Source organism: Rhinolophus sinicus, chromosome 14 (genome assembly GCF_057876585.1).
Source record: "Rhinolophus sinicus isolate RSI-liver-muscle chromosome 14, RSI-T2T, whole genome shotgun sequence".
Taxonomy (NCBI): domain Eukaryota; kingdom Metazoa; phylum Chordata; class Mammalia; order Chiroptera; family Rhinolophidae; genus Rhinolophus; species Rhinolophus sinicus.
Window position 1 is genome coordinate 101,547,713 of NC_142514.1, and position 21,633 is coordinate 101,569,345.

At 37.7% G+C, this 21,633-nt stretch overlaps 2 protein-coding genes across 2 annotated transcripts in view; both read right to left on the reverse strand.

Annotated features, from left to right (window-relative positions):
* Positions 1 to 260: 260 nt before the first annotated feature.
* Positions 261 to 6,504, reverse strand: ATP5MG (ATP synthase membrane subunit g). The gene is made up of 3 exons (XM_019716343.2): positions 6,346 to 6,504; positions 1,763 to 1,923; positions 261 to 458 (listed from the first exon to the last, which is right to left on the reverse strand). Exons 1-3 carry the CDS (start codon positions 6,395 to 6,397, stop codon positions 360 to 362), a joined length of 312 nt encoding a protein of 103 aa, XP_019571902.1. The 5' UTR covers positions 6,398 to 6,504; the 3' UTR covers positions 261 to 359.
* A 2,110-nt stretch (positions 6,505 to 8,614) lies between these two features.
* UBE4A (ubiquitination factor E4A) overlaps positions 8,615 to 21,633 on the reverse strand; it is a 31,638-nt gene continuing 18,619 nt past the window's right edge. The window contains exons 13-20 of the mRNA XM_019716316.3: positions 20,412 to 20,599; positions 18,539 to 18,639; positions 18,311 to 18,424; positions 16,689 to 16,863; positions 14,507 to 14,687; positions 13,927 to 14,074; positions 12,673 to 12,830; positions 8,615 to 11,492 (exon numbers count right to left, since the gene is read on the reverse strand). Coding sequence (XP_019571875.2) covers positions 11,363 to 11,492; positions 12,673 to 12,830; positions 13,927 to 14,074; positions 14,507 to 14,687; positions 16,689 to 16,863; positions 18,311 to 18,424; positions 18,539 to 18,639; positions 20,412 to 20,599 — 1,195 coding nt within the window. The 3' untranslated portion in view covers positions 8,615 to 11,362. The remainder of the gene's footprint in view (positions 11,493 to 12,672; positions 12,831 to 13,926; positions 14,075 to 14,506; positions 14,688 to 16,688; positions 16,864 to 18,310; positions 18,425 to 18,538; positions 18,640 to 20,411; positions 20,600 to 21,633) is intronic.

Below are 21,633 nucleotides of genomic sequence, written 5' to 3' on the forward strand. Positions count from 1 at the left end.
ACTATTTCTCCTACTGTAGCAAGTTCTGCTTTTCTCAAGGCCTTTCCCCCAACTTTTCTGGACGTAAACATTATTTCCAACCTTCAAATTAAAACGTTATCCTCATAAATATTGTAACAGGTAGGTATATTCACATATGTCCTTTTTAATTTCAGGCTAAGCAAAGACATGCTTTTAGAGCTATAATAAAGCAAAAGACAATCTAACTTAATGTCAAGAGAAAATATGACCGTCCATGCAGTGTTTGATATAGAAAATGCTGATTTTGACATATTTTATTCAAATACCTGTCTGATCACACATGGTACAAGAACATTCGAATAATAAACCCAAAAGAAACAGATGTGAACGACTGGTCTTCAAACATTATAGCCAATGATGCCACGCTTGCCTATGATCTCGCCGACATAAAACCACATCCACACCTCAGTGGCCACTAAACCATTCAGCAGGGCTTCCTGAAAAAAAAAAAAGTACAAACTTTAATGTACATATTTTCCTTATATATTTATTATTTTCCAGGATCAGGGGAGAGAGAATATATAAGGATGCTATTCAATTCAGAGGGCAGTTTTAGTCAAAGTCAAGAATTACTGATGTTAAGTTGTTTCAGTTGCAGAGAACCCTTGAACTTTCAATTATATAAGTAGTCCAGAGCTTATAAATTCTTTCAAAGCATTCTTTAAAAATCTGAACTGACTTAACACTTTCATTATTAGTTTATGAGACACTTTATGAGCCTTAAAACAACCCACATCCTGGAAATAGCTGACACATTTAGACAGGGCATTCATATGAAAGGATGGCTATGGAAGGCAAGTCTCCGAATAGACATTCATCTGGCCAAAGAAAATCTGTTGAAAGATAAAGGGCTCTGTTATCTCCTTTAGACATCATTTTTATTCATTTATTATTTGGCTTAACTCTTTCCAAGTATGCAGTAATTACTCAGTTTCACAGATCAATGTTTTGCTGTCATGAAGAGAAAAAGTACGTATATGGTTCCAGATAGCAGTGTTACATGCAAATGCAAATATGGATCTTGAAACTCTAGTAGAAAAAAATACCTTTCCACAACAAAATTGAGCCTTTTCCTTTTTGCACCCGGAAGTGAACTTTCCTCTTCAAATTATAACAGAAATACTGGAAGTTTCCTGAAAAATAATCTATTTTCCAGGATGTAGGTTCCAAAGCCAGAAATAATTTAGTTATTTAGGGATTTTAATCCTATGCATGGATCAAGCAAGCAAATATAAGTTTCAATTCTTATAGTCTAGATTTTATCTTCATGAAATTCAATTAACACTTCATATGATATCATATGCTTGCTATTTTTAGTATTTTATCTTTCATATGAGTGTTAGCTGTCTGTTAGTGATATAGTCTAAGAGCTCTTTTGACCAAATTGGGGGTAGTTCCAGGACTACAGATGAAAAAAAGTACAGAATCAGCAAAGTAAGCCATCCTATTTTAGTATACTAACCAAAATAGGAACGGGGTAAAAAAGTTGCCCAGTAAAAATGCTCACTTGTTTGTTATAAGACTGATGGGAAAATAAGATATAATAACCCAATTATTTCAACCCAGATGACAAAATTAGAAAGATAAGTATCTTTCTGGGAAGTCAAGAAAGATATTAACTCTCATAACATTGGTTTCGGCCTCAATGGGAAAACATATATATTAATCAAAACAATAAGAAAAATCTCAAGGGAAGACATTTTCTGTTATGCACATACGTTTGCATTAAGCCCATAGTTACCTTAACTGTGAGCTGTTTGAAGCTACCAGTCTGAGCACTACTGACTATTTTTTTCAAGCTCTGAATAGCTGTAGGGATCTCAGCAGGGGTTGGAGGAACCAGCTCAACCTTGGCATAGTGCCAGAATGTGGCCAATCGAGGCTTCGAGTAAGTCACAGCAGCTGGAAAACAAAACAAAACACCAGGATGAATTCAACAGAGACCAAAAGAAGCAGATGTGTGGGCTGGACACAAATATTTGTTCATACATCACATTCATTCACGGCTTGTACTAAATGTGCACCCAGTATGAAAAGTCAAAGGTGCTCCCTGGTAACAAGAGGCTTTTAAAGATGCAGAACACCTGTGTCACAGGCAAGTTCAACCAGACAGGAAGCTACTGTGTTTCCCGGAAAATTAAGACCTAGCCGGACAATCAGCTCTAATGCGTCTTTTGGAGCAAAAATTAATATAAGACCCGGTCTTACTATGCTATAAAACCGGGTCTTGTATTAATTTTTGCTCCAAAAGACACATTAGAGCTGATTGACCGGCTAGGTCTTATTTTTGGGAAAACAGAGTATGAACACATTAAACTATACCAGGTCTTCACTAGTGGGCAGCTAGCGCTGTTACTTCATTTAAGAATGGTAAATCTGGTTAACTATAAAGTTACTAGAAGTTGGATTTAAAACCAAGAAAACAGCAGCAGTGTAACCCTATTTTCTTGGTAGAGACCAGAAAATTTGGAAGGAAGAGGTGCAGAACGGGAGGGAAGGAGCTATGTAGAACAGCATTCTTAAGAATAAGCTTAAAACTTGTCACAATTATTGGCCACAAATCCAGATGGAATTATACCAGTTAGTATCCATTTTTGGTGTTCTCATCAATATGTTGGATTAAACCTTTTAACAAAAGCACAGCTGATCTTCCTTCAAAACACCACAGATAAAAATGAAACCTACATGTATTAAGAGCAACCAAAACTCTATCACTAAACTGAAATTGCTAAGTATTTACTATTTCAGGAAAAAACAAAGATTTTTAACCAGTGTAGATATGAAACTGTAGTAGTGATTTCAGCAAAATAAAGGTATTTTATATAAAAATAAATAAAATTACAAGACAAATACATAAAGTGTCTATTGTTCAAAGATTGACCCAAGCCTATTGGTAGTATTCCTATTATTAACTGCCAGTGTTTGGGTATTTCACTACTCTTAGAATTATGATCTCCATTATCCTCTGTGCTTAGGGCCATGGGTAAATCTTTAAGCAGACACAAAGCTCTAAGAGATAGTTCTAAATAGAATTGCGAATGCCTGAAGATGGGGCTATCAAAAAGTAGTCTGTGTAACTCTCTTTAAAATTATCTTCTATACAGATATTTCATCCTTTATTTAAAAAAAATCAGTATAGTGTACAAAAACACTGTACTTTAGTTGGTAAATTTGTTTCACAGGGAATATAGGTTAAAACATTTTAAGTAGCTTTACATGTATACAGGGATGAACAGAATATAAATAAATGAATGGAGCCAGGATTTTCACTGTCACAGAGGATAGGAAAGTAAAGCAAGAATAAATCCTGTGGTACTGGGTTAGAGTTGGAGACGTTCATATGAACACACGTAGTTTAATATATGTATACAGAAACAATTATATATATGCGTGTATAGACATAGGTTAGTACACGTATGCACACACACACACCCTTGCCCACTAAGAGAGCCTAGAAGCAATGATACTATACACAGTAGTCTAGTAGCAAGGAAAATATCAAGTGCTTAGATCTTAGTTTCAAAATACCACTGTCTGATAAAAGGAACTAGGGCTCCTTGGAGAAATGGCTGATTCTAAGGCTAGGGTAGGGAAAATAAAGAGTCTGAAGCATCTTGTAGTACCAGGAAGTAAGGGGGTATGTCAAAGGGACAGAGTTGCCAAACTTAAAGCGTTCTCAATGGCCAAGGCCGCAACAAAATAAATACTACTGGAGGTATGAAGTAGGAAATAAATGTACATGAGTCCATACAATAAATGACTGAATAAATGGGGAAGAGACAAATCTTTCTCACAGAATTCCATTTAAATGTATGTAGATACTCCTTTCCATAGGAGATGGAATCCCTACTGTTGGCTGCAGCTACCCTTCTTCCCCCACCTTCTATTCCATTCGCTGGGCTAGACTTAGTTACTTGCTTTTGAAGAACAGAGAGAAAAATAGTAACTTTATAGTGGAGAAACCTAGCGAACATTATCTTAACCAAGTGATGAAAGTAAATTTCACTAGCAATGTTATATGGATGTCATGTATGTCCTGATGTGATTGGAGCAATTCACTTTTGTGGTATTCTTTCTCAAAACCCAAGGTGCCAGACTAATCATGAAAAATATACCAGACAAATCTAGACTGGGGAATATCTTTATAGGATACCCAGATTGATACCTTAACTTTTTTGCTGCAACATTCGGATGTTTTCCTGTGGCTTGTACTATCAACAACAAAGATGTTTTGTATGCCACATTGTGTAACATTTTGTAATAAATTTTTTTATGTCATCAGTGCCATTCATTAGAGTCTAATTTATCTATACCTAAATCAAGATGATGCCACTTAGTATGTTTTCAGTATTTTTTGCTAAAATTCAATATAATGGTAAATTTATTACTATAACAAAAATTTAAAATAAAAATGTCATTTATGTACAAAGCAGCTCGCAATGTTTTTAAAGCCATCAAATAGTCAAAATATTAACTTTTCATTTTTTGTGGATTTTTGACACATTAAAAAAAAATCTTGAAATCAATTAACACAGTGCAAGAGTGAAGACTGTCAAGGTCATGAAAAGATTGGCTCCTGGAACAAAAAGATTAATGGAAAAACTGGTGAAATCCAAATAAAGTCTCAGGTTTAGTAAAAAGGGAAAAAAAATCATACTCTATGAACTTTCTGGGGAAATTTGATGATAAAATTACTTATTTCTAAGATTCTTTGTCCCCTAGGGGAATTAACATACAGTAATTTTTATTTGATGATTAACATTCACATTTAATACACTAAGTTATGTTATAAAGCAAAATATATTTCCACTTTAACATTCTGGTCCCAGTTGAGCTCTCCTTTCTGAATACTTTTGGAAGAATAACAACCATTATCTTTCAATTATTCACAATAATAGAAGAAAGGGCTTATCTATTTCATAATAAAAAGTTATTTTTGTTTTACTTTTATTTTTGGATTTTATTATTAAAATTAGTTTGCAATTCCCCGACACCCGCCACCTAAAAGAAGTGAAAGCCATATTAGGAGAAGAAAAATCCACTTGAAACTTCAAAAATTTTGATTCAAATCACCCACAAAGTCGAAAGTATGAAGCCGCTATTCCTTCTCTCTCCTGTTTACTGTATGAACAGCCTTTCTCAATTGCAACCGGAAGCAGAGGGGATGCGGCGTGGGGCAGCTTCAGACTGACTCCGTTGCTGCCCTCCGATAGGACCTTCTCTTTTGATTTATGTAAAACTGTACAGCTTTGTCATAACAGATAGTTTGATGATCTTAGTTGCAAACTTAAGCTCTTTGGGAAAATGAGTAAACTAGCAGACTTTGGGTTCTGCAGAAGGAGAGAATATTTATAGTATCCAGCACTGTAAGGCCTTCAGTAACTCATTGTTTGACTGCTGATGGAGAAAAGGGAGGAGAGAATAAATAAGAAAATACAAATCACAGTAAAATAGGTTCAAAAATATTACATGTACTTAAAAAATTCTTTATATTCACACTTCATAATCAAATCTGAGCTAAACTACTTAGAGACCTGCACTTCAACCACTTCCTTGAACATTGTAAATCTAGTGAAGAAACTTCCGTCAATTTAACTTATTTCTCTTCGGGAATAATATGAACGCTTTGCTATCTGGCAGACAACTGAAATATTTATTCACAGAACAGAACTACTACTCAGGACTGTGACTATTCGGGTTTGTTCTGATATACAGCGGTCTATCAGATTTTTCAGCTTTTTCAAACGTAAAAACCCCAAGAATGCCAAGCCATAATAATAGAGATTACCGTTTACACACATTCTTTTCTATACTTACTGGGGTAAGGAGACTCGTCCTTGAAGTCTTTTTCCACCTAAAAATTCCCTCCGAATCTGGCTAGGACGTTCGAAAACTCACCCAACCTTAAAAATTTCTGTAGACTTCTGATTACTCCATTGAGAACCAGACACCCTGATAAGGCCGAATTATGTCCTTTCACATATCCCTGCCCTCCTTTTTCCTACCTCTTCTAACAGAGCCATATCCTCCACATTCCTATTCCTAGAAATCTAAAAAAAAAAAGCCAGGCCTCCCGCCCCCTCCCTCCCTTCATTGTGGTGGTTAGAATTCAGAACCTCAGCGGTGTATACAGAACCAAAGCTGCAGGACAGGCAAGCAGACGGCTAGAGGTTCAAAACTGCCTCCTGCTCCCCCCACCTACACGTCGTCCCCGCCCCGGCTCCCGCAGGCCCCGCGGGGTCCCCCAGTCCGCGTTTTCCTCAGGCTCTAGCAGACGTCGCGTCCTGCTCTCTACCCGCCTCGGCAGTTTGATGCCGCGCTCACCGTTTAGCAGCGCCGGGGCCTTCTCTGCGAGATTACGGACAAATTGGGCCATGGTTCTAGGATGGAAAGTCCGTGGCCTCGAACGGCCGGCTGAATGTCACCCCCTGAAAGGACCCATCGAAGGACCCCGTTCCGCTTTCAAGGTCAGGCCTCCTCTTTCCGCGCCTGTCCAAGGTATTTAGGTGTCCTACTGTCTTTCTGGAATTTAGCTCGTTAGTTCAGTTTCTTTAGTTACAGAAGAGAAACTAGATACGAAAAGAAGAGATCAGAATAAGGTGGAGAACAATGGGATTCGGCAGAGAAACAGGCATTTCTTGGGGCAGCTGCTCACGGAGGCCCGGAAGGCCCGAGTGGAGGAAAGGCGCATGCGCCCTGAGCCTCCCCAGCTTTCCGATAGCGACCTCCCCTTTTTTGCCTACGGTGCTTTCGCAGCTTCTAAGGACGTGGGAAGTTAGGGCTGGAAGGGCTAACGATCTCTTCTAGGCCAACACAATCGTTTTACAAAGGCAGAATGGCTCCTAGGCCATACATGTAAAGTTAGGGCCACACAACCTATCACCCGACTCAGCCTATGTTTAGCTGACCTTTTGTAACCTTGGTTTCCCCTGCATCCTGTACCGGGATTGGAAGCCAGTTCCCGTAATTCCCTAACCAGCCGCAAGGAACTATGCAAATATGAGAAACAAAATTACATTTGCCGAGGGCTTCCAGTATGCCAGGCATTTTGGAATTTAAAGAAAGCCTTAATGTTAGGTAGTGTGCCCATTAAGTCCGGGTTTGACAAATGGTCTAGCTAGCGACACAGTTGGGATCTGAAGAGGTTGCAATGTAAACAGAGAAGGGACATCAGTATCAGGTTAGGCATGATCTGGGAAGACTTCCTAGAAAAGGAGATCCTTGAGTTGATGTATATAACAGATCAGCTATATACTACAGAGTTGAAACTTTATGGTTAAACATGACTGTAAGAAGAGACATAGCAGGGAAGTGGCATTTGATGAGAAAAACACAACGATAAATAGTGTATCTTGGGGAAGCCTGAGCAGAAGTAAAATTGATTGGTGGAATGGTTAGAGGTGGAAAGAAAAATTAGGAGCTAAGAATAGCATTTCCTCAAGAGAAGTGAAATTAAGGATGGGAAAGTTAATTTGGCAATATGGAAACATTAACTAGATCAGTTTCAAAAAGTTAGGATAGAAACCAGAGTGAATGAAGTAATACGGATATAAAGGAAAACAAGTCAGAAAACCAAATAGGGATGTGGACTCAAGGGAGAGACTGAAGATATAGAAGGGGGATTGACAAAATCCCTGATAAGGCAGGAAAGAAGGTCGCAGGGATTAGCCTTGGAAAGGGGGCCTTTTCCACAGACGGAATGATGGGACAGAATTTTGAAAGTGGAAATCTGAAGTCTATGTCTTTCCAGTGAAGTAGAAGACAAGGTCATCTGAACATGAAGAGTAAGTGGGAGGGTAGGAAAGAATTTGAGGAAAGGGGTGAAAGTGTGGAATAGCTGTTGAAGCTAAGGACACACAGAAGGGTTGTTGGGCAGTGTTAGAAACCACACGTTTGTGGTTGCATCACTCTAAAGACTGTTATTTTTCTGCAACAGTGGTCTGTAGCTTGAATATTGGAGAAGGGAATGATTGGGTTAATCTAGGCTGAGGTCTTGCCTGACAGGAGATACAGAAACAAGGGGTAGAGGGGAACATGATAGTAAATGATTAAAATGAAAGACCTGGGGTTTAGGCCAGATAAAGAAAAGTGGAGCCAAAAGGGAACTGATTAAGAAAAAACATGCCGAGACTCATCTGAAGATAACTCCAGGGTCCAGAAGTTATCTTATCTGGTAAGGCAGGTTAGGTCAGCCAGGTCACAATTTTAAATGACCTTTAACAGAAGTGAAGGTCAGATACCTCTAAGTTTCCAGAGAGATTTCTGAAAGTGTTACCCTGTTCCCCTCAAAATAAGACCTAGCTGGACAATCAGCTCTAATGCGTCTTTTGGAGCAAAAATGAATATGACCCGGTCTTATATAATTTTACTGTAAGACCGGGTATAATATTAATATAATATAAATATAATATACTGGGTCTTATTTTACTATAAGACCAGGTATAATATAATATAATAAACATAATACCATTCTTATACTTATGTTCATTTTTGCTCCAAAAGACGCATTAGAGCTGATTGTCGGCTAGGTCTTCTTTTCGGGGAAACATGGTAGTAGCTTTTAATACTGTAATAAAGGAAGTGATAACAAAAGTTGTAAGTCATGTGTTCATTTATTAAATACAAGCTTTGAACAGACACCCTCAGGCGAGTTTGACAAGAAATTACCTTCCTGGAATGTTTCAAAATACAGTTACATTGATCAAGTTTTATTTCAATCAAACTTTTTGTTGTTTTGTTCTTCATTTTCTTTGTTTCTAGGTTCTTTTCCTGTTTAGCAGTTAGAGCATGTGCATTACTTCCTCACATGTCATCAACAGTGCAGCATCAGCCTCTGGCTGGTAAAGGCACCCAGTAGACTTATGCTCTGTGCAATGGCTGCTTAGCAACCAGCATCAAATAAAGTAATGAAGCTTTTGTAGAGTGTGATACCAAATAGCAACTGGGACCTTCACCTGCACCATTAAAAACCTTTAAAGTTTCCTTCAGTTTTTACATATCCATTAAAATTTTTATTTAAAAAACAAACCCAGATTGCTTCATAAAACCTACTTAATTTTCCAAGTTTAGTATTACCCTTTTAGTAAGTAGTATTAGAGCTGATTAAAGAATCTTCATTTTGCTATTATAGTCCAGCAAAGCCAACAAATAAAACTAAGCATGTCAGAAAGTCTGCTTTAATAGATTTAGCTGCCTCTGAGTACCAGATAACAAAACAATTCTTTAAGCTTCCAAGTGCATATACACACTGTGTTGTTATCAAGAGGATAATTTTTTAGTCTTATTTTTTGCGGTGTTCATAAATTACTTAAAAAAAAAAATGCTGCAAAGGACACCTGGTTTCCTTACCAATAATGGCCTTTAGTGACACACTTGACTTTCTGATGAGTTTAAAGATATTCAGCAGCATTAATGGTGCCATAGCCATTCAGAGTATCAGGAAAAGGGGTTTAAAAAAAGGCTTGCCAGGAAAGGCTTACAATCTGAAGATTAAATACAGACACAGATACAAGAGGCAGCATAGAGGCTGTTAACTAGAAAGCTGCTGGGAACAACTGCCTTCTGAGGTCTTGTGCCCATTTTTCCTCCAATTTTCTCCTATAAAACTGGTCTTTCCCCACTTCTTATAAAAATAAAAACATTCTAATTAGATTGGGTTTGGAAGATAAATGCAAGTAGGCAGAAACTTATTTTAGAAACAGTTCATTCTCAGAGAGGAATATTAAATATGAAATGAAACTCATTTTAAGAAAATAAACAAATCCTGTCAACCCATGCCTTAAAGGGCTAAGGAGCACACTGAACTATTATCTTACATTCTGGCAAGAATCCTTATAGGAATTCCTTATAGGAATCTTGCAAGAGTCCCATATACTTCCTTTTTCATTTATAAGCACAGCAATAGGCATCATCTACTTCACGTCTAGTATGGGATGCCCTCTGATTTGCAGTTTTCCAGCTGATACCATCAAAAACACATCAAGGACTATTCACAGGAACTTGCAATATCGTAACACTACCATCTTATCTGAAAGATGCCATGATTAACAATGTCCTCTAAATGAAGTAATGACCCGTTTCTAGATCATACCAATTTTTCTTGTCACTTTTGTCTTTGGACTTAGAGGGACAGCACATTAAGGTACACAATTGAGTAGGGAATTCAAGCTCAATTTGTAAGTGGGACCCATCCATCTATTAACTACTTAGGGCTAAGTGGATATTTTAAATGGCTTGTCGACAGGGTTGTGCTCAAATTCCTACTTTGTTAATTGATGACCTCATGCTGAGTTAGAAACAGCTCTTAGAATTCAGGTCACAAGTTCAAACATTAACTATATACATTTTAGTCTCAGAATTTCGTCTAGAATAATGTTAGTGGCCACATACTGCGTACATCTTACCATGGAAGAGACAATTTAAAGTGGTACAGTTTACACTAGGCCAACACAAAACACACACATACTGCTGGTATTACTAGTGTCTTAAAGATGACATTTTTCCTGCTTACATTTGTTACCCAATTTTTCTACTCAAGCTTAGTCTTTGTAGCAACAGATTTCCATACGCTAAAAAGGGCCCACCAGCTTTCTTTATTCTTTCACCTCAGAATTGTTTTGAATGAAGTGTCAAAACTGCAAGTTTGTCCTGTCAATCACCCTAAAAATATTGCAGGGCTAAGTTTTCTGTGGTAATGACAACCCCATTGGACAGTGTTTGTCCTCCTCCACCATATCGCTGAGTTAGGAGGTAACACAAAATTAAGAGGTGAAAACAGAATTGCACAAGATTCCTTTTTTTTTTTTTCATTTCATCTATGATCTTATTCAAAAGTCTACTCAAACATCAAGGTATCTGCTTTTACTAGTCTTCAAGGAAAACAGCTTAAGTCCTGGTCATGAAGACTAGTAAAATAGCTTGCTAACACAGGATTTTCTGATGATATCAGCTGACACTGAAATATGTGACATCATATACTTAAAAGTAGTGTTCACCAAAGACGTTTGAGTAGTTCTTGGAAGAGAAATAATAGTAGGGTGGCAGAAAGTTTTAGTAGAAGTTAATGTAATTTAAGGTAGGAAAAGGAAGAATAGGGTAAACAAAGGGTAAAAATTAGTGATGATTTCCTAACTAGGTGATGCTATAATTTTCTGCAAGCCAAGAGAGCATTGTAAAGTTCTTAGGAATCTTAATTATCGTAATTTGAGCAAGAGCAGTTCTCTAATTTAGTAAAGAAAAAAAAAAAAAAAAGAAGGAAAAAAGGAACAGAACCAGAGAAAAATCACAAACAATTGTTTATCTACACTCTAGGGTTGGTTTTTGGTTTTTCAGGTCACAGTATTTATTCAGGTTGCCCCTTTTGTTGTTGTTTCCTCTCTGCGAGCCACCGTTGGATTTTTTCTTTTAGTTCTGTGTTTGGCCGGATCTGGTCCATGGTGAGGGGACTACGGTTAAAGGGATCTGTTTGGTCACTGGGACAAAGAGAGAAAGGGAAATGGGGTTATTTCCATAAGTTCTAACACTCTGAGCTAAAAACAGAACACCTGGGGATCTTACTTTGAGACTGAAGCTCGAGTGCATTATAACTTTGAATCAAGTGCTGAGCTGAGGTTAAAAAGAATGAGATGAGAAAGAATGATTCAGGAGGTTTTTGGTGTTGTTTTTTTTCCCAGATTACTTAGCTACTTTATCTCTGAGTTTTAACGGACTGTGATCTCAACATTGTTGTTCAGATGATATTTGATTCAATTTTCCTCAGGCAGAGACCCTGTACACTCATGTTAGCATGAGGAGCTGCCTATAGTTTTAGTGACAGACTCTCAGAGTACGATGTTAAGGTATAAAGCCTTGTAAATTGACACTTGATTTAATTAGCTGATTGCTATACAAGGAAGTGGAGATTATGTTTTCCTGTTGTAAAAAGGTTTATAAAAGCTGATATATTTTCTCTTTTTTATTATGAGGCCACAATAAAATATAAATTTTCACTGACGCTTTGGAAAAGACATATCACCTAGCACAGAATCATGCATATAGAGAATGCTTAATACCAAATACCATGATGTAGAAAATCCTTTTTTTTCTTCAGTATTTACAAAACAGTGTATGTCCTTAAATTTTGGCCAATTTATGTAACAATTTTAAATAGGCAGAGTCTCTCCGTACCCATTTGTATATAATGCTGCACTTAGAGCAGGCAGCCGGGGGGGAAACCATGGCTGAGTACAATAGCAGCAGCAGAATGTGAATTAACCCATATGATGAATATTAGTGTGAAACCTAAATTAAAAAACAAACAAACCTGTCTTTCATACTTTTATAACTAAAATAAAAGTAAAACAAATTCCAGTCAATTTATAATCCAGGTTGACATATTTTATAACATATGTTGATAGAAATTATTTTCTTAAGGAAGGAAGAGACAAATAATGATTAGAACCAGCATTTCTCAACAGGGTGTCATTTTGGGGATGTTTAAATCCTTAACAATCAAGTGATGTACCTCTACCATTGTCTCCCCAACACAGTAATAAATCAACAGTATGGGGCTCCTGTTGGGTGTACTGTACTGTATTAGAAATCTGGGGAAACAAGACGATAGCAAACAATTATACATCTGTAGTCTTGAGGCTTCTTTTTGGGCTGGCATACCTGAGCAAATGTCTGGCGATGGTGGATCGATCCACAGTGACTCTGGAAGACGGCAGCACCACAGGGTCAGACATCAGTGTGCTCATGATGGGATCCAGGAACTCATCACAGGCATCCGCATAGGTCTCCTCTTCCTGTTGCTGGAGGTCTGCTAGAGACTGAGTACAAACACCTGGCAGTTGAGATGAATTCACAGAGCAGCTGAATTCAAAATGCTCAATGACTATACCTTAAGGGGGGGGGGGCAGTAATAACCCTTTACAGTGACAATGACAGTTCTCAGATTTATTTTCTAAACAAGCCAAGATGGATATTATAGGAGCAAATTTTGCATTCAGCCCCAACTCTGAAACTTCAATTTGGCTCAGCTGCTAGCACTCATGTCTGAAAATGGGTTGAAGTGTTAACAGGAAAAGAAACACATCACATACATCTTTCTGGAAACAGTCCTGTTGTAAATGTCATATAATTCAAAAGGGGTGGGGGTGGAGGGTTATTATTTGCATAATTACAGAGTCACTCATGCAGTCTGTATATGAAAAGCAGTTTCCGATTTTAGGTACAAACAGGTGTAGGAATTTAAAAGTGGCTTCAATATTTGATCCCTTCATGACTCTAGTTCCTGACGGGTCCATCTGGCTAAGGTCTAGGCAAAGATGAGGCCCAGCTCAATAAATAACTCATTGAAGGGAACACTGATATCAATAGGGAAGGTTTTCTATTAGACTCTGTGCCATGATTTTTCCCTTCTTCATAACTGAGTTCTATCATACTCCAGCCAAAGGGATTAGCTAAACACAATACAGAAGTTTAATCTTTAAAATGTATTTAAAGATGGCTATTCCTATATAAGCAAATGATCAACTATAGAGAACTGAGAAAATCAATAAAAGCCAATGACTAAAAACTACTCATCTTGAATTCTATTCTAAAAAGTTCTTTTGCATTAACATTGTAGATTTTTAAATCTATTGGTAACAATGCACAGAAAAGTTTTCATAAGAACAGCCTACAAAAACCTGTACACTTCTATTAGAAGCTTCTTAAATCAATTTTCTGCTCTCATCGTCACGCTGAAGAGTATTATTAAGAATACAGTAGTTCTAGTTACTGACTGACCAGGAAGAATCATGTTTGTATTTTCTCAAGGCAGTGCTCTTTCCCCGCCTCGAAATAGGGTAAAAAGCAGAAGAGCTGAGTTCACAATGTGATTTTTATCGAATGTGTTAATAAACAAATTATCTTCCTTCTCACCTTGATTCTCTCTGCTAAGTTGCTGAAGGCCACAATCATATTCCCAGGTTTATTTATCTTTTTCAGGACTCGTACTGTCTGTGCAAAGAGAGTTGGGGAATAGGAACGCCCATCCTTGGGCACAGTGGCACAGAAATTCTCCTCATCCCTGGAAAGTCAGCATCGGGAAGAAATGGAGATCAGAGGGAGGTCAACGAGAGAGATAATAAATGGGCTGAGGAACAAGGTTGCCCATCACTTATATGCCATGAATGTTCTTTTCATATGGGAAGATTTTTTCTAATTTTTAGGAAGGAGGTCTATCAAGCAGACCTGCAGCTTTAAAAGAACACTCCTTTTCCAAACAACCTGCCTGATCTTTGCATAGATCAAGGCAGAATGTTGGAAATTCTACACAATGTCCCACAAGTCATACAAAATCTCATTATTTAAAACTACAGAAGATTCTTTCATCAACCAACTAGAAATGAATCATTTCTTTTGTATTTCCACATAATTACCAATCAGTCATTCCATGATCTAAACCCCAAATTAAATCATTAGCATTCCCTCTGGCTTGCACAATTTAAATCTCAGGTACCCAAGATTTAAGTAGATAGTGCAGATATCTGATACGAGTTGCTGGGGTTTGAAGTCAAATTCACTGAAGTCCTTGACTTTTAAGGCCCCCATCTTGGGGCCAACCAGGTGCTGCAGGAAGTAGTTCAGCATAGAGATGATGCGCTCAGCCAGGAAAGGATGCACAAAGAGTGATTTGATCTCTGGAAAAAAAGCCAAAAACTGTGAAAACTCAATCCATTAGCAATCATTTACTTTTGTCTTATTAGAGGTTTACTTGGAGACCCCTGGGGACTATTTTTTAAAATTTCATTGCAGTAATATTAGAACATATAGACAACCAAAAGCAAACAAATAAAATATAAAAACTACCACCCAGATATAAACACTGTAAACATTTTGCTAATACAGTCAACCCTTGAACAATACAGGTTTGAACTGCGTGGGTTTACCTATTTGAAGATTTTTTTAACAAATACTGTATATGTATTTCCTCTTCCTTATGATTTTCTTAATAACATTTTTTTCTCTAGCTTACTTTACTGTAATACAGTATATAATATTAATACATGTAACATACAAATATGTGTTAATCGACTGTTTACGTTATCGGTAAGACTTGCATTCAGTAGTAGGCCATTTAGTAGTTAATGGGGAGTCAAAAGTTATACGTGGGTTTTTGACTGCATGAGGGGTTCGTGCCCCTAACTCCATGTTGTTCGAGGGTCAACTGTATACATTTTGACACATTTTTTTTGTTTGCTTATTTTCAGAGAACCTATCACTAAATCTTTCTAAACTCTCCACCAGAAATATAAAACTCTCAATATTATCATTTCTAGTAGTTCTGCATTTTTGGAAAAATGTTCTTTCTGGAAGCTTCCATCTGTCACTCCAATCTGGACTCCTTGCTCTATAGGCCTGTTGCGTGTTGGTCACACAAGCACCTTCTTCTATCGTCCTGGGAACTTCTTTTGCATCTCTCTTACGGGATTCCACTTTCCTCCTCCTGGGTTTATTCCCTCATTTTCATGGAGTGTATCTTTTTGTAGCTTCTCAAGAAAGGGTACACTAGAAGTAAATTTGATACCTTCATGACTGAAAATGTTCTTACAGTTTACCCTCAAACAGAATTGATTTGGCTGGCTGTAGTATTCTAGGCTGAAAAAATATTTCCCATAAGGAATGTGTTCCAGCTTCAAATGTCACTATTGTGAAATTCAAAGACATTCTGATACTTAAACCATCATGCATGACCTGATTTTTCTCTGGGATCTTTGAGGATCATCTCTTTACCCTGATTTTCTGTAATGTCACAATGAGATACCTTACTGTGGGGTTTTAAAAATTCCCTCTAGTGAAGATTGGGTGGCTCCTTTTAATTAGGGGCTTTTAGTCTTTGGCAATATTTTAGTATTATTTCTTTGATAATTTCTTCCCTTCTAATTCTCTCTTTTGAGACTTCCAATTGATCTGTTGTTTTCTTATCCTTTCTCTTCTAATTTCTATCTCTTTCTGGTCAACTTTCATGGAAGAGCTCCTTGAATTTATCTTCTGACCCTCCAACTGACATATTGTATCTTCCCTTATCCCTGAGATGATAAAGATTTAATAAAAGGTTTCATTTATTATCTGTATTTCATGTTAGAGGATTTCCTCAAATGTCTGGTGATATTTGGTTGTCATTTCATGTGTAATCAATACAAAAATTATTAATGAAATATTTCTTTTTAAAATACTAAGTCTTGCAGTGTATATTTACTTATAGCACATTTCAATTCAGACTAGCCACATTTTCAGTGCTTGATAGCCACATGTGGCAAATGGCTACTGAATTGGACAGTGCAGTTCTAGAGGGAGTACGAATAAATATCTTTGTTTGATCTATTGCATTTAACCAGAGTTCAAGAATATTTTTCTGGTTAATAATCCCCCCACCCTGGTATATATGGTTTTCTTTTCCTCAAGAGAAATTATACCAACTTATGCTTTCTGGCAGCTGTGTGAGGTAGCAATTTTCTTATTTCCATATCAACAATGGACATCATTCTTGTTAAAGCTTCTCTAGTGATTCATTTCCCTCTCAGACTGTGCAGAATATTGTCACCAGAGCCTGAATTCCTAGCTTCAGCTGGGCTGATCCCTCAAATGAAGCATACCTTGACCGCTGCATTTTTGGGAAAAGCAGTACTTTTTGTCCTTACCTGATGTCAGAAAGGCAAGGGTACCAATTGTTTCATTGGACATGATGTTATGGAAACGTGCCAGTTGTCCAAACATCTGTAGGCCAGCTTCCTTTTCTCGGCGGGCTTCTAGAGTCAGACTATCCCATTCACCTCGGTCCTTCTCAATCTGTTGAATCTTTATTTTGCTCAAATACTATAGAAACCAGAGGTGGAGTGTATCAGAGAGGAAAGTGCAGTTGAAGGGAACATGATATTTAAGAGGTCCTATTTAAAATCTAGTCCACTAAGCTGGGAAAACCAGGGCTTATAAAAGAGACATAAGGGTACCTCAAGAAAGGGTACACTAGAGCCTTTATTTCTCATCACAGGGGTGAAACTTAAAAAGGAATTGTGGGAAAAAAAGAAAAAGAAATTGTGGTTCCATATAGATTTGTTTCAGCCTGGGTAGATTTATTGGTAATTCTCCTAGACATATTATTATAGTCTATGAAATAGAAATGAGGATAGTGTAATATATGAAATCCAGGCAAAAACAAACAGGCTACCGTGAAAAAAGGATGAATCCTTCCTGAAAGATGAAAAAAACCCAAACCCCAAAAAACTGCTCATCAAAAAATAAAGCTTTATCACATACGCAAAATGTCTGGAAGGAGAACCACATTTAAAACCCTCTCCTTGGCTGCTGTAGCAAACGTGTTAAACTTACAGTCCTATGAAAATGCCATCTGTGTCATTCTTTGTGTCCCACAGTTCTTGCTTAGAAGGGTCTGTTTATTATTATACATTACAGACTTGTTCTTGTTTTCTAAGAAAATATCTATCCAAAATCTTAAAGTGTAAGATGTTGAAAACAGCAGGAAACTTTTCTCACAAATTAAATACAAGTTACTGGGGGACTGCTAATCAATACGGGGAGCTCACGGCTGTCCAAAAGGCTCTCCTCATGATTTATCCACTTCACTGCCCTTTGGGTCACTGCCCTATTTTAAACCTGTCACAGATAAAGGACTTTTTTAATAGGAGCAATAGGCAGCTCCATAGGAATCGTTAAGGATATGATACACTGAACGAGCTGAGAGGCACCCAGCTGTACACTTTGTGAAACTCATGTTTCCAGTATAGCTAAAGATTTGGGAGACACTGGATAGATGAAGAGTACTAACACCTTGGTCTTATGAAAAAATAACCCAAATCAGAGATTCTTTTTCGAAGCAGTGGTTTAAAAATCAGAATCTTCTAGGAGGGAGGGATAACAGTCATTGTCTCAGTGAGCCACTGTTACTAATGTGTTGGAAAAAGGTTGAAAGTTACTGACCAAATGCAAGATCCTGATTTCTTCTGTAGTGCTGGCCTAATTAGTTCTGCCAGTGTACCTTAGTTTGGCCTCATCACACTTTCTTTTCCTCTCTCTGCCAAAGTATCACCTAGCTCTTGAGCTTCAATGAGCCTTCATCTTGGTCTCTAATGGAACAAAACCTATCACGCTCTGTAATGGCAAGGTTGGCAGTATACTACTAGCAAATTTTTGGTGTCTACGACTGGTACTAGAAGAATAAGGACTGCTCTATTACGATTAAAAGGTAAAAAGTATGTATTGGTCATGATTTGATAGTATGGGAGCAGTTAAATTTTTTTTTTACCTGTATGGCTTCATCCAAAAGGAAGATAGCATCATTCATTAGCAGGTTAAGAAAGCGGAGAAAAAGTGGGGGATTCATGGCTTCTAAATTCTTAGAGGCATAGTCAGCCAAATCCTGTAAGTCCCAGCCCAAGAGAAAACCATTTTAGTACCGAACCACAACTTACTGGAGGTTATCTGAAGCAAAACTCAGATAACTCAGTTTTGGTTTCACAAAAAACTCTCTTACCTTAATGCTCTCTCGATAGGTATCTGTTCCCCACATGTACCTTAGGATGGGATACATGGGACGGCGGTAATTAAATTTCTGTTCAAATTGATGGGGGTCTCCTGGAGTAAGGTAAGAGCAAAAAAAACAGCAAAGGTGTTGCTACCAGAGAATGAGTAAGAGCTTATGTCTATGTGTAGCCATTTTCCTTTATTCTTAATGTGTCAAGGCTACTGACAAAATGTGCCTTGGGAGTTTATAAAGGCCTAGAATTGGAGGCAAGTGTTTGCTTATTTCCTTACTGACAGAACAAGAGGGAGACAGATGTAATGGATACCTTACACGGAAAAGGACCAGGACCAGGCTGTACAATAAAAGCCAAGGGAAACAAATGATTCCACATCAAATGTAGAGTGCTTATCAGATTTTGAATGAGGCCTCTGAGCTGGCCATTGTGGCAATGACAGCCATGTCCAGAATGGGACACTAAGTAATCCCCACATTCTTTATAGATAATATGCTGTGAGCCAACTCATTCTTGAGTATTCTGAAAAATCAGGTTGGGAGCCAAAAATCTGAGGCCTATACTGCTTTTGACATACCAACAGTACCACCAGAGCACTACAGGTTGGGTCATATAATAAAGGAAGAGCATGGGATATGGAGTCAGAAGACCTAGGTTTTCCTTCTGGCTCTACACAATGCAAGTCTCAATACAACTTCCACTTTCTCAGAAATAAGAAAGGAATTATACACCCTCTACCACCAAAGGGTTGTAATGGGCATATAATGAGATAACTGCAGTGATTTATTGTGCAACTTCATACATGTTATGAAGATTTACATGCACTACCTCACTTACTCATTACTTCAACTCATTTTACAGATGAGGAAACTAAAGCTCAGAGATGAGCTAGTGACAAAACCAAAATCCAAATATGGAAAGGCAGTCAATAAAATGTTAAATGTCTGTTTAAGTGTTAGCTGTATTTATCACTGGAGAGGACATCACCTTTAAAAGGGGTCTTAAATAATTGCTTAACATTTCCTGTTTACTGGTTGAGATGAGGTACTGTTTACTCAAACATATCATCTCAGAGTTAGAACTCAAAGGCCAAGAGAGGAAGGGAATGTTGCCTAACATTATTCTTAATCTAACGATTAGGTTGTTAGACACTCTGAATAAGCTAAAAGAATATCCCAACCATCACATTATCTCATATCATACAATTTTGAGGCAGAGAAAAAGACCTAGGTTTTAATTAGACAGCCTGATTTGTTTGAGTATGATTTGGTCAAGCAATATAATAAAATTGATAAGAGTATGTGTTTTACGTGAGACAGACCTGATTTCTCCACTTAGTTGTATGACAGAGACAAATAATTTACTTTTTTTTTTTTTTCAAAACTTTCTTTAAGTGTGTTTTTCCAGGACCCATCAACTCCAAGTCAAGTAGTTGTTTCAATCTAGTTGTTGAGGGCGCAGCTCACAGTGGACCATGTGGGGATCGAACTGGCAACCATTGTTGTTAAGAGCACTGTGCTCCAACCAACTGAGCTAACTGGCCATCCCTGGTCAAGCAATATAATAAAGTTGATAACAGTGTGTGTTTTAGGTGATACAGACCTGATTCTCCACTTAGTTGTATGACATAAACAATAATTTACTTTTTGAGAGGATCCATGTTCTCATGCGTAAAACAGGGATAATGTGGTAAAACTTTTCAAATGGTGACAAATTAATGAAAACAATGTAAAAAAAAGCACTTAACATCAAGGCTGGCACATAGCAAGAATTCAATAAATGATGGCTGACAACATTTTTCTGATTTCAAATACTGATCAAGCAATGAAATTCCACAAGTATCAGCTTGTCAGTTCCAGACTGCTTTACCTGTAAACTCAATGTCCACAAAGACTTTGATTAGCGCTTCTGCAAGCTGGGGTGCATAGGGAAAATTGCAGAACACACGTTTCCGATGGAACACACTGGATACCAAGGGATTTGGGGTCTGATCCAGGTGGGGCATCACTGCTTCCAACACTTCAGCCAGTTTGGCCCTTAAGTGGGGATTCTTCATTCTGCAAATAGGGCAGAAAGCAAGCTGAGCAGGTAGAAAACTTAGCTCCCAAATTTTTATGACTATTCTCTCCACAGGAGCAGCCAAAACATCCTATACCACCATTGCAGGAAAAAACAGTATTCTGCAGTTTTAAGTGTGTCAGTTTCTGGGCGATAATGCAGGAGATACCATTCAACTTTTGAGGTCACAGCTTACCAAGTACTGGGTGAGTCAGTTTCTATTTAATGTTAGTCATTCTGTTTACTGCTCTATGATAATGCATTACTTACTACTTACTATTCTCTGTCTGTTTCATCTGGGATAAACTTGCCTTTCCAAGTTTTCTAAAGGCAAAGGCCAGGATATAATTATTCTACACTTCTTACAATGCATACCATGTGTGCCTAATAAATAAGTGCTCACTTATGATTTCTCATTGCATCTGCTCAGCTCAGTGAAGGAATGGCTTCTGCCTATTTCTCACTGACATGGCTCCATGGATCATTCTCTTCCTGGTGGAGCATATCTTTACTTACATACACCTTGTTTGTTTTCTTTGGCCTAGGCACTCAAAAATCAGAGAAGCAACTCTATAGGTCAGTGAGTATGTTCCTTTGGGAAAGAGGACTGGAAGCTATGAATAAGAAAACTTGAGATCAGAAAGCACTTACCTAAGTTTACCGCTCATCCAACTCAGGATTTTAACACGTTGCGTATGGCGGGGTTTAAATCCCTCCTGAAGATTCTCGTGATCCGTACGCAACGTGTTAAGAGCAAACTTTATCATATAATTATTAGAAGATCATTAGCACCTGGCTGCCACTGGCAAGGTTTCTGGCATTAGGGTAACTATTTTAACCAGGGACTACAGTGGAATTCCCACCAGGAACCTTACATGCAAGTTGAAATTCTCTGTGGGCAAAGTCCTTTGCTTATTATGCTTCTCAAGAGTGGGATTTTTGGCTACCTATAAGGATGGTCAGGTGATTCATTAATGTTAACACAACTTCTGAAGGCACCCCTTTATGAATCAGGCTTGCTTATTTCTTGGAT

What these genes read in the sequence shown, in the direction of transcription:
- ATP5MG (XM_019716343.2), bottom strand. Translation starts at nt 6,397, where the DNA reads ATGGCCCAATTTGTCCGTAATCTCGCAGAGAAGGCCCCGGCGCTGCTA. An exon ending in GGCCCCGGCGCTGCTAAACG is followed by an intron (nt 1,924 to 6,345) that starts GTGAGCGCGGCA and finishes TTTGTTTTCCAG; the next exon opens with CTGCTGTGACTTACTCGAAG. An exon ending in TCAAACAGCTCACAGTTAAG is followed by an intron (nt 459 to 1,762) that starts GTAACTATGGGC and finishes TTTTTTTTTCAG; the next exon opens with GAAGCCCTGCTGAATGGTTT.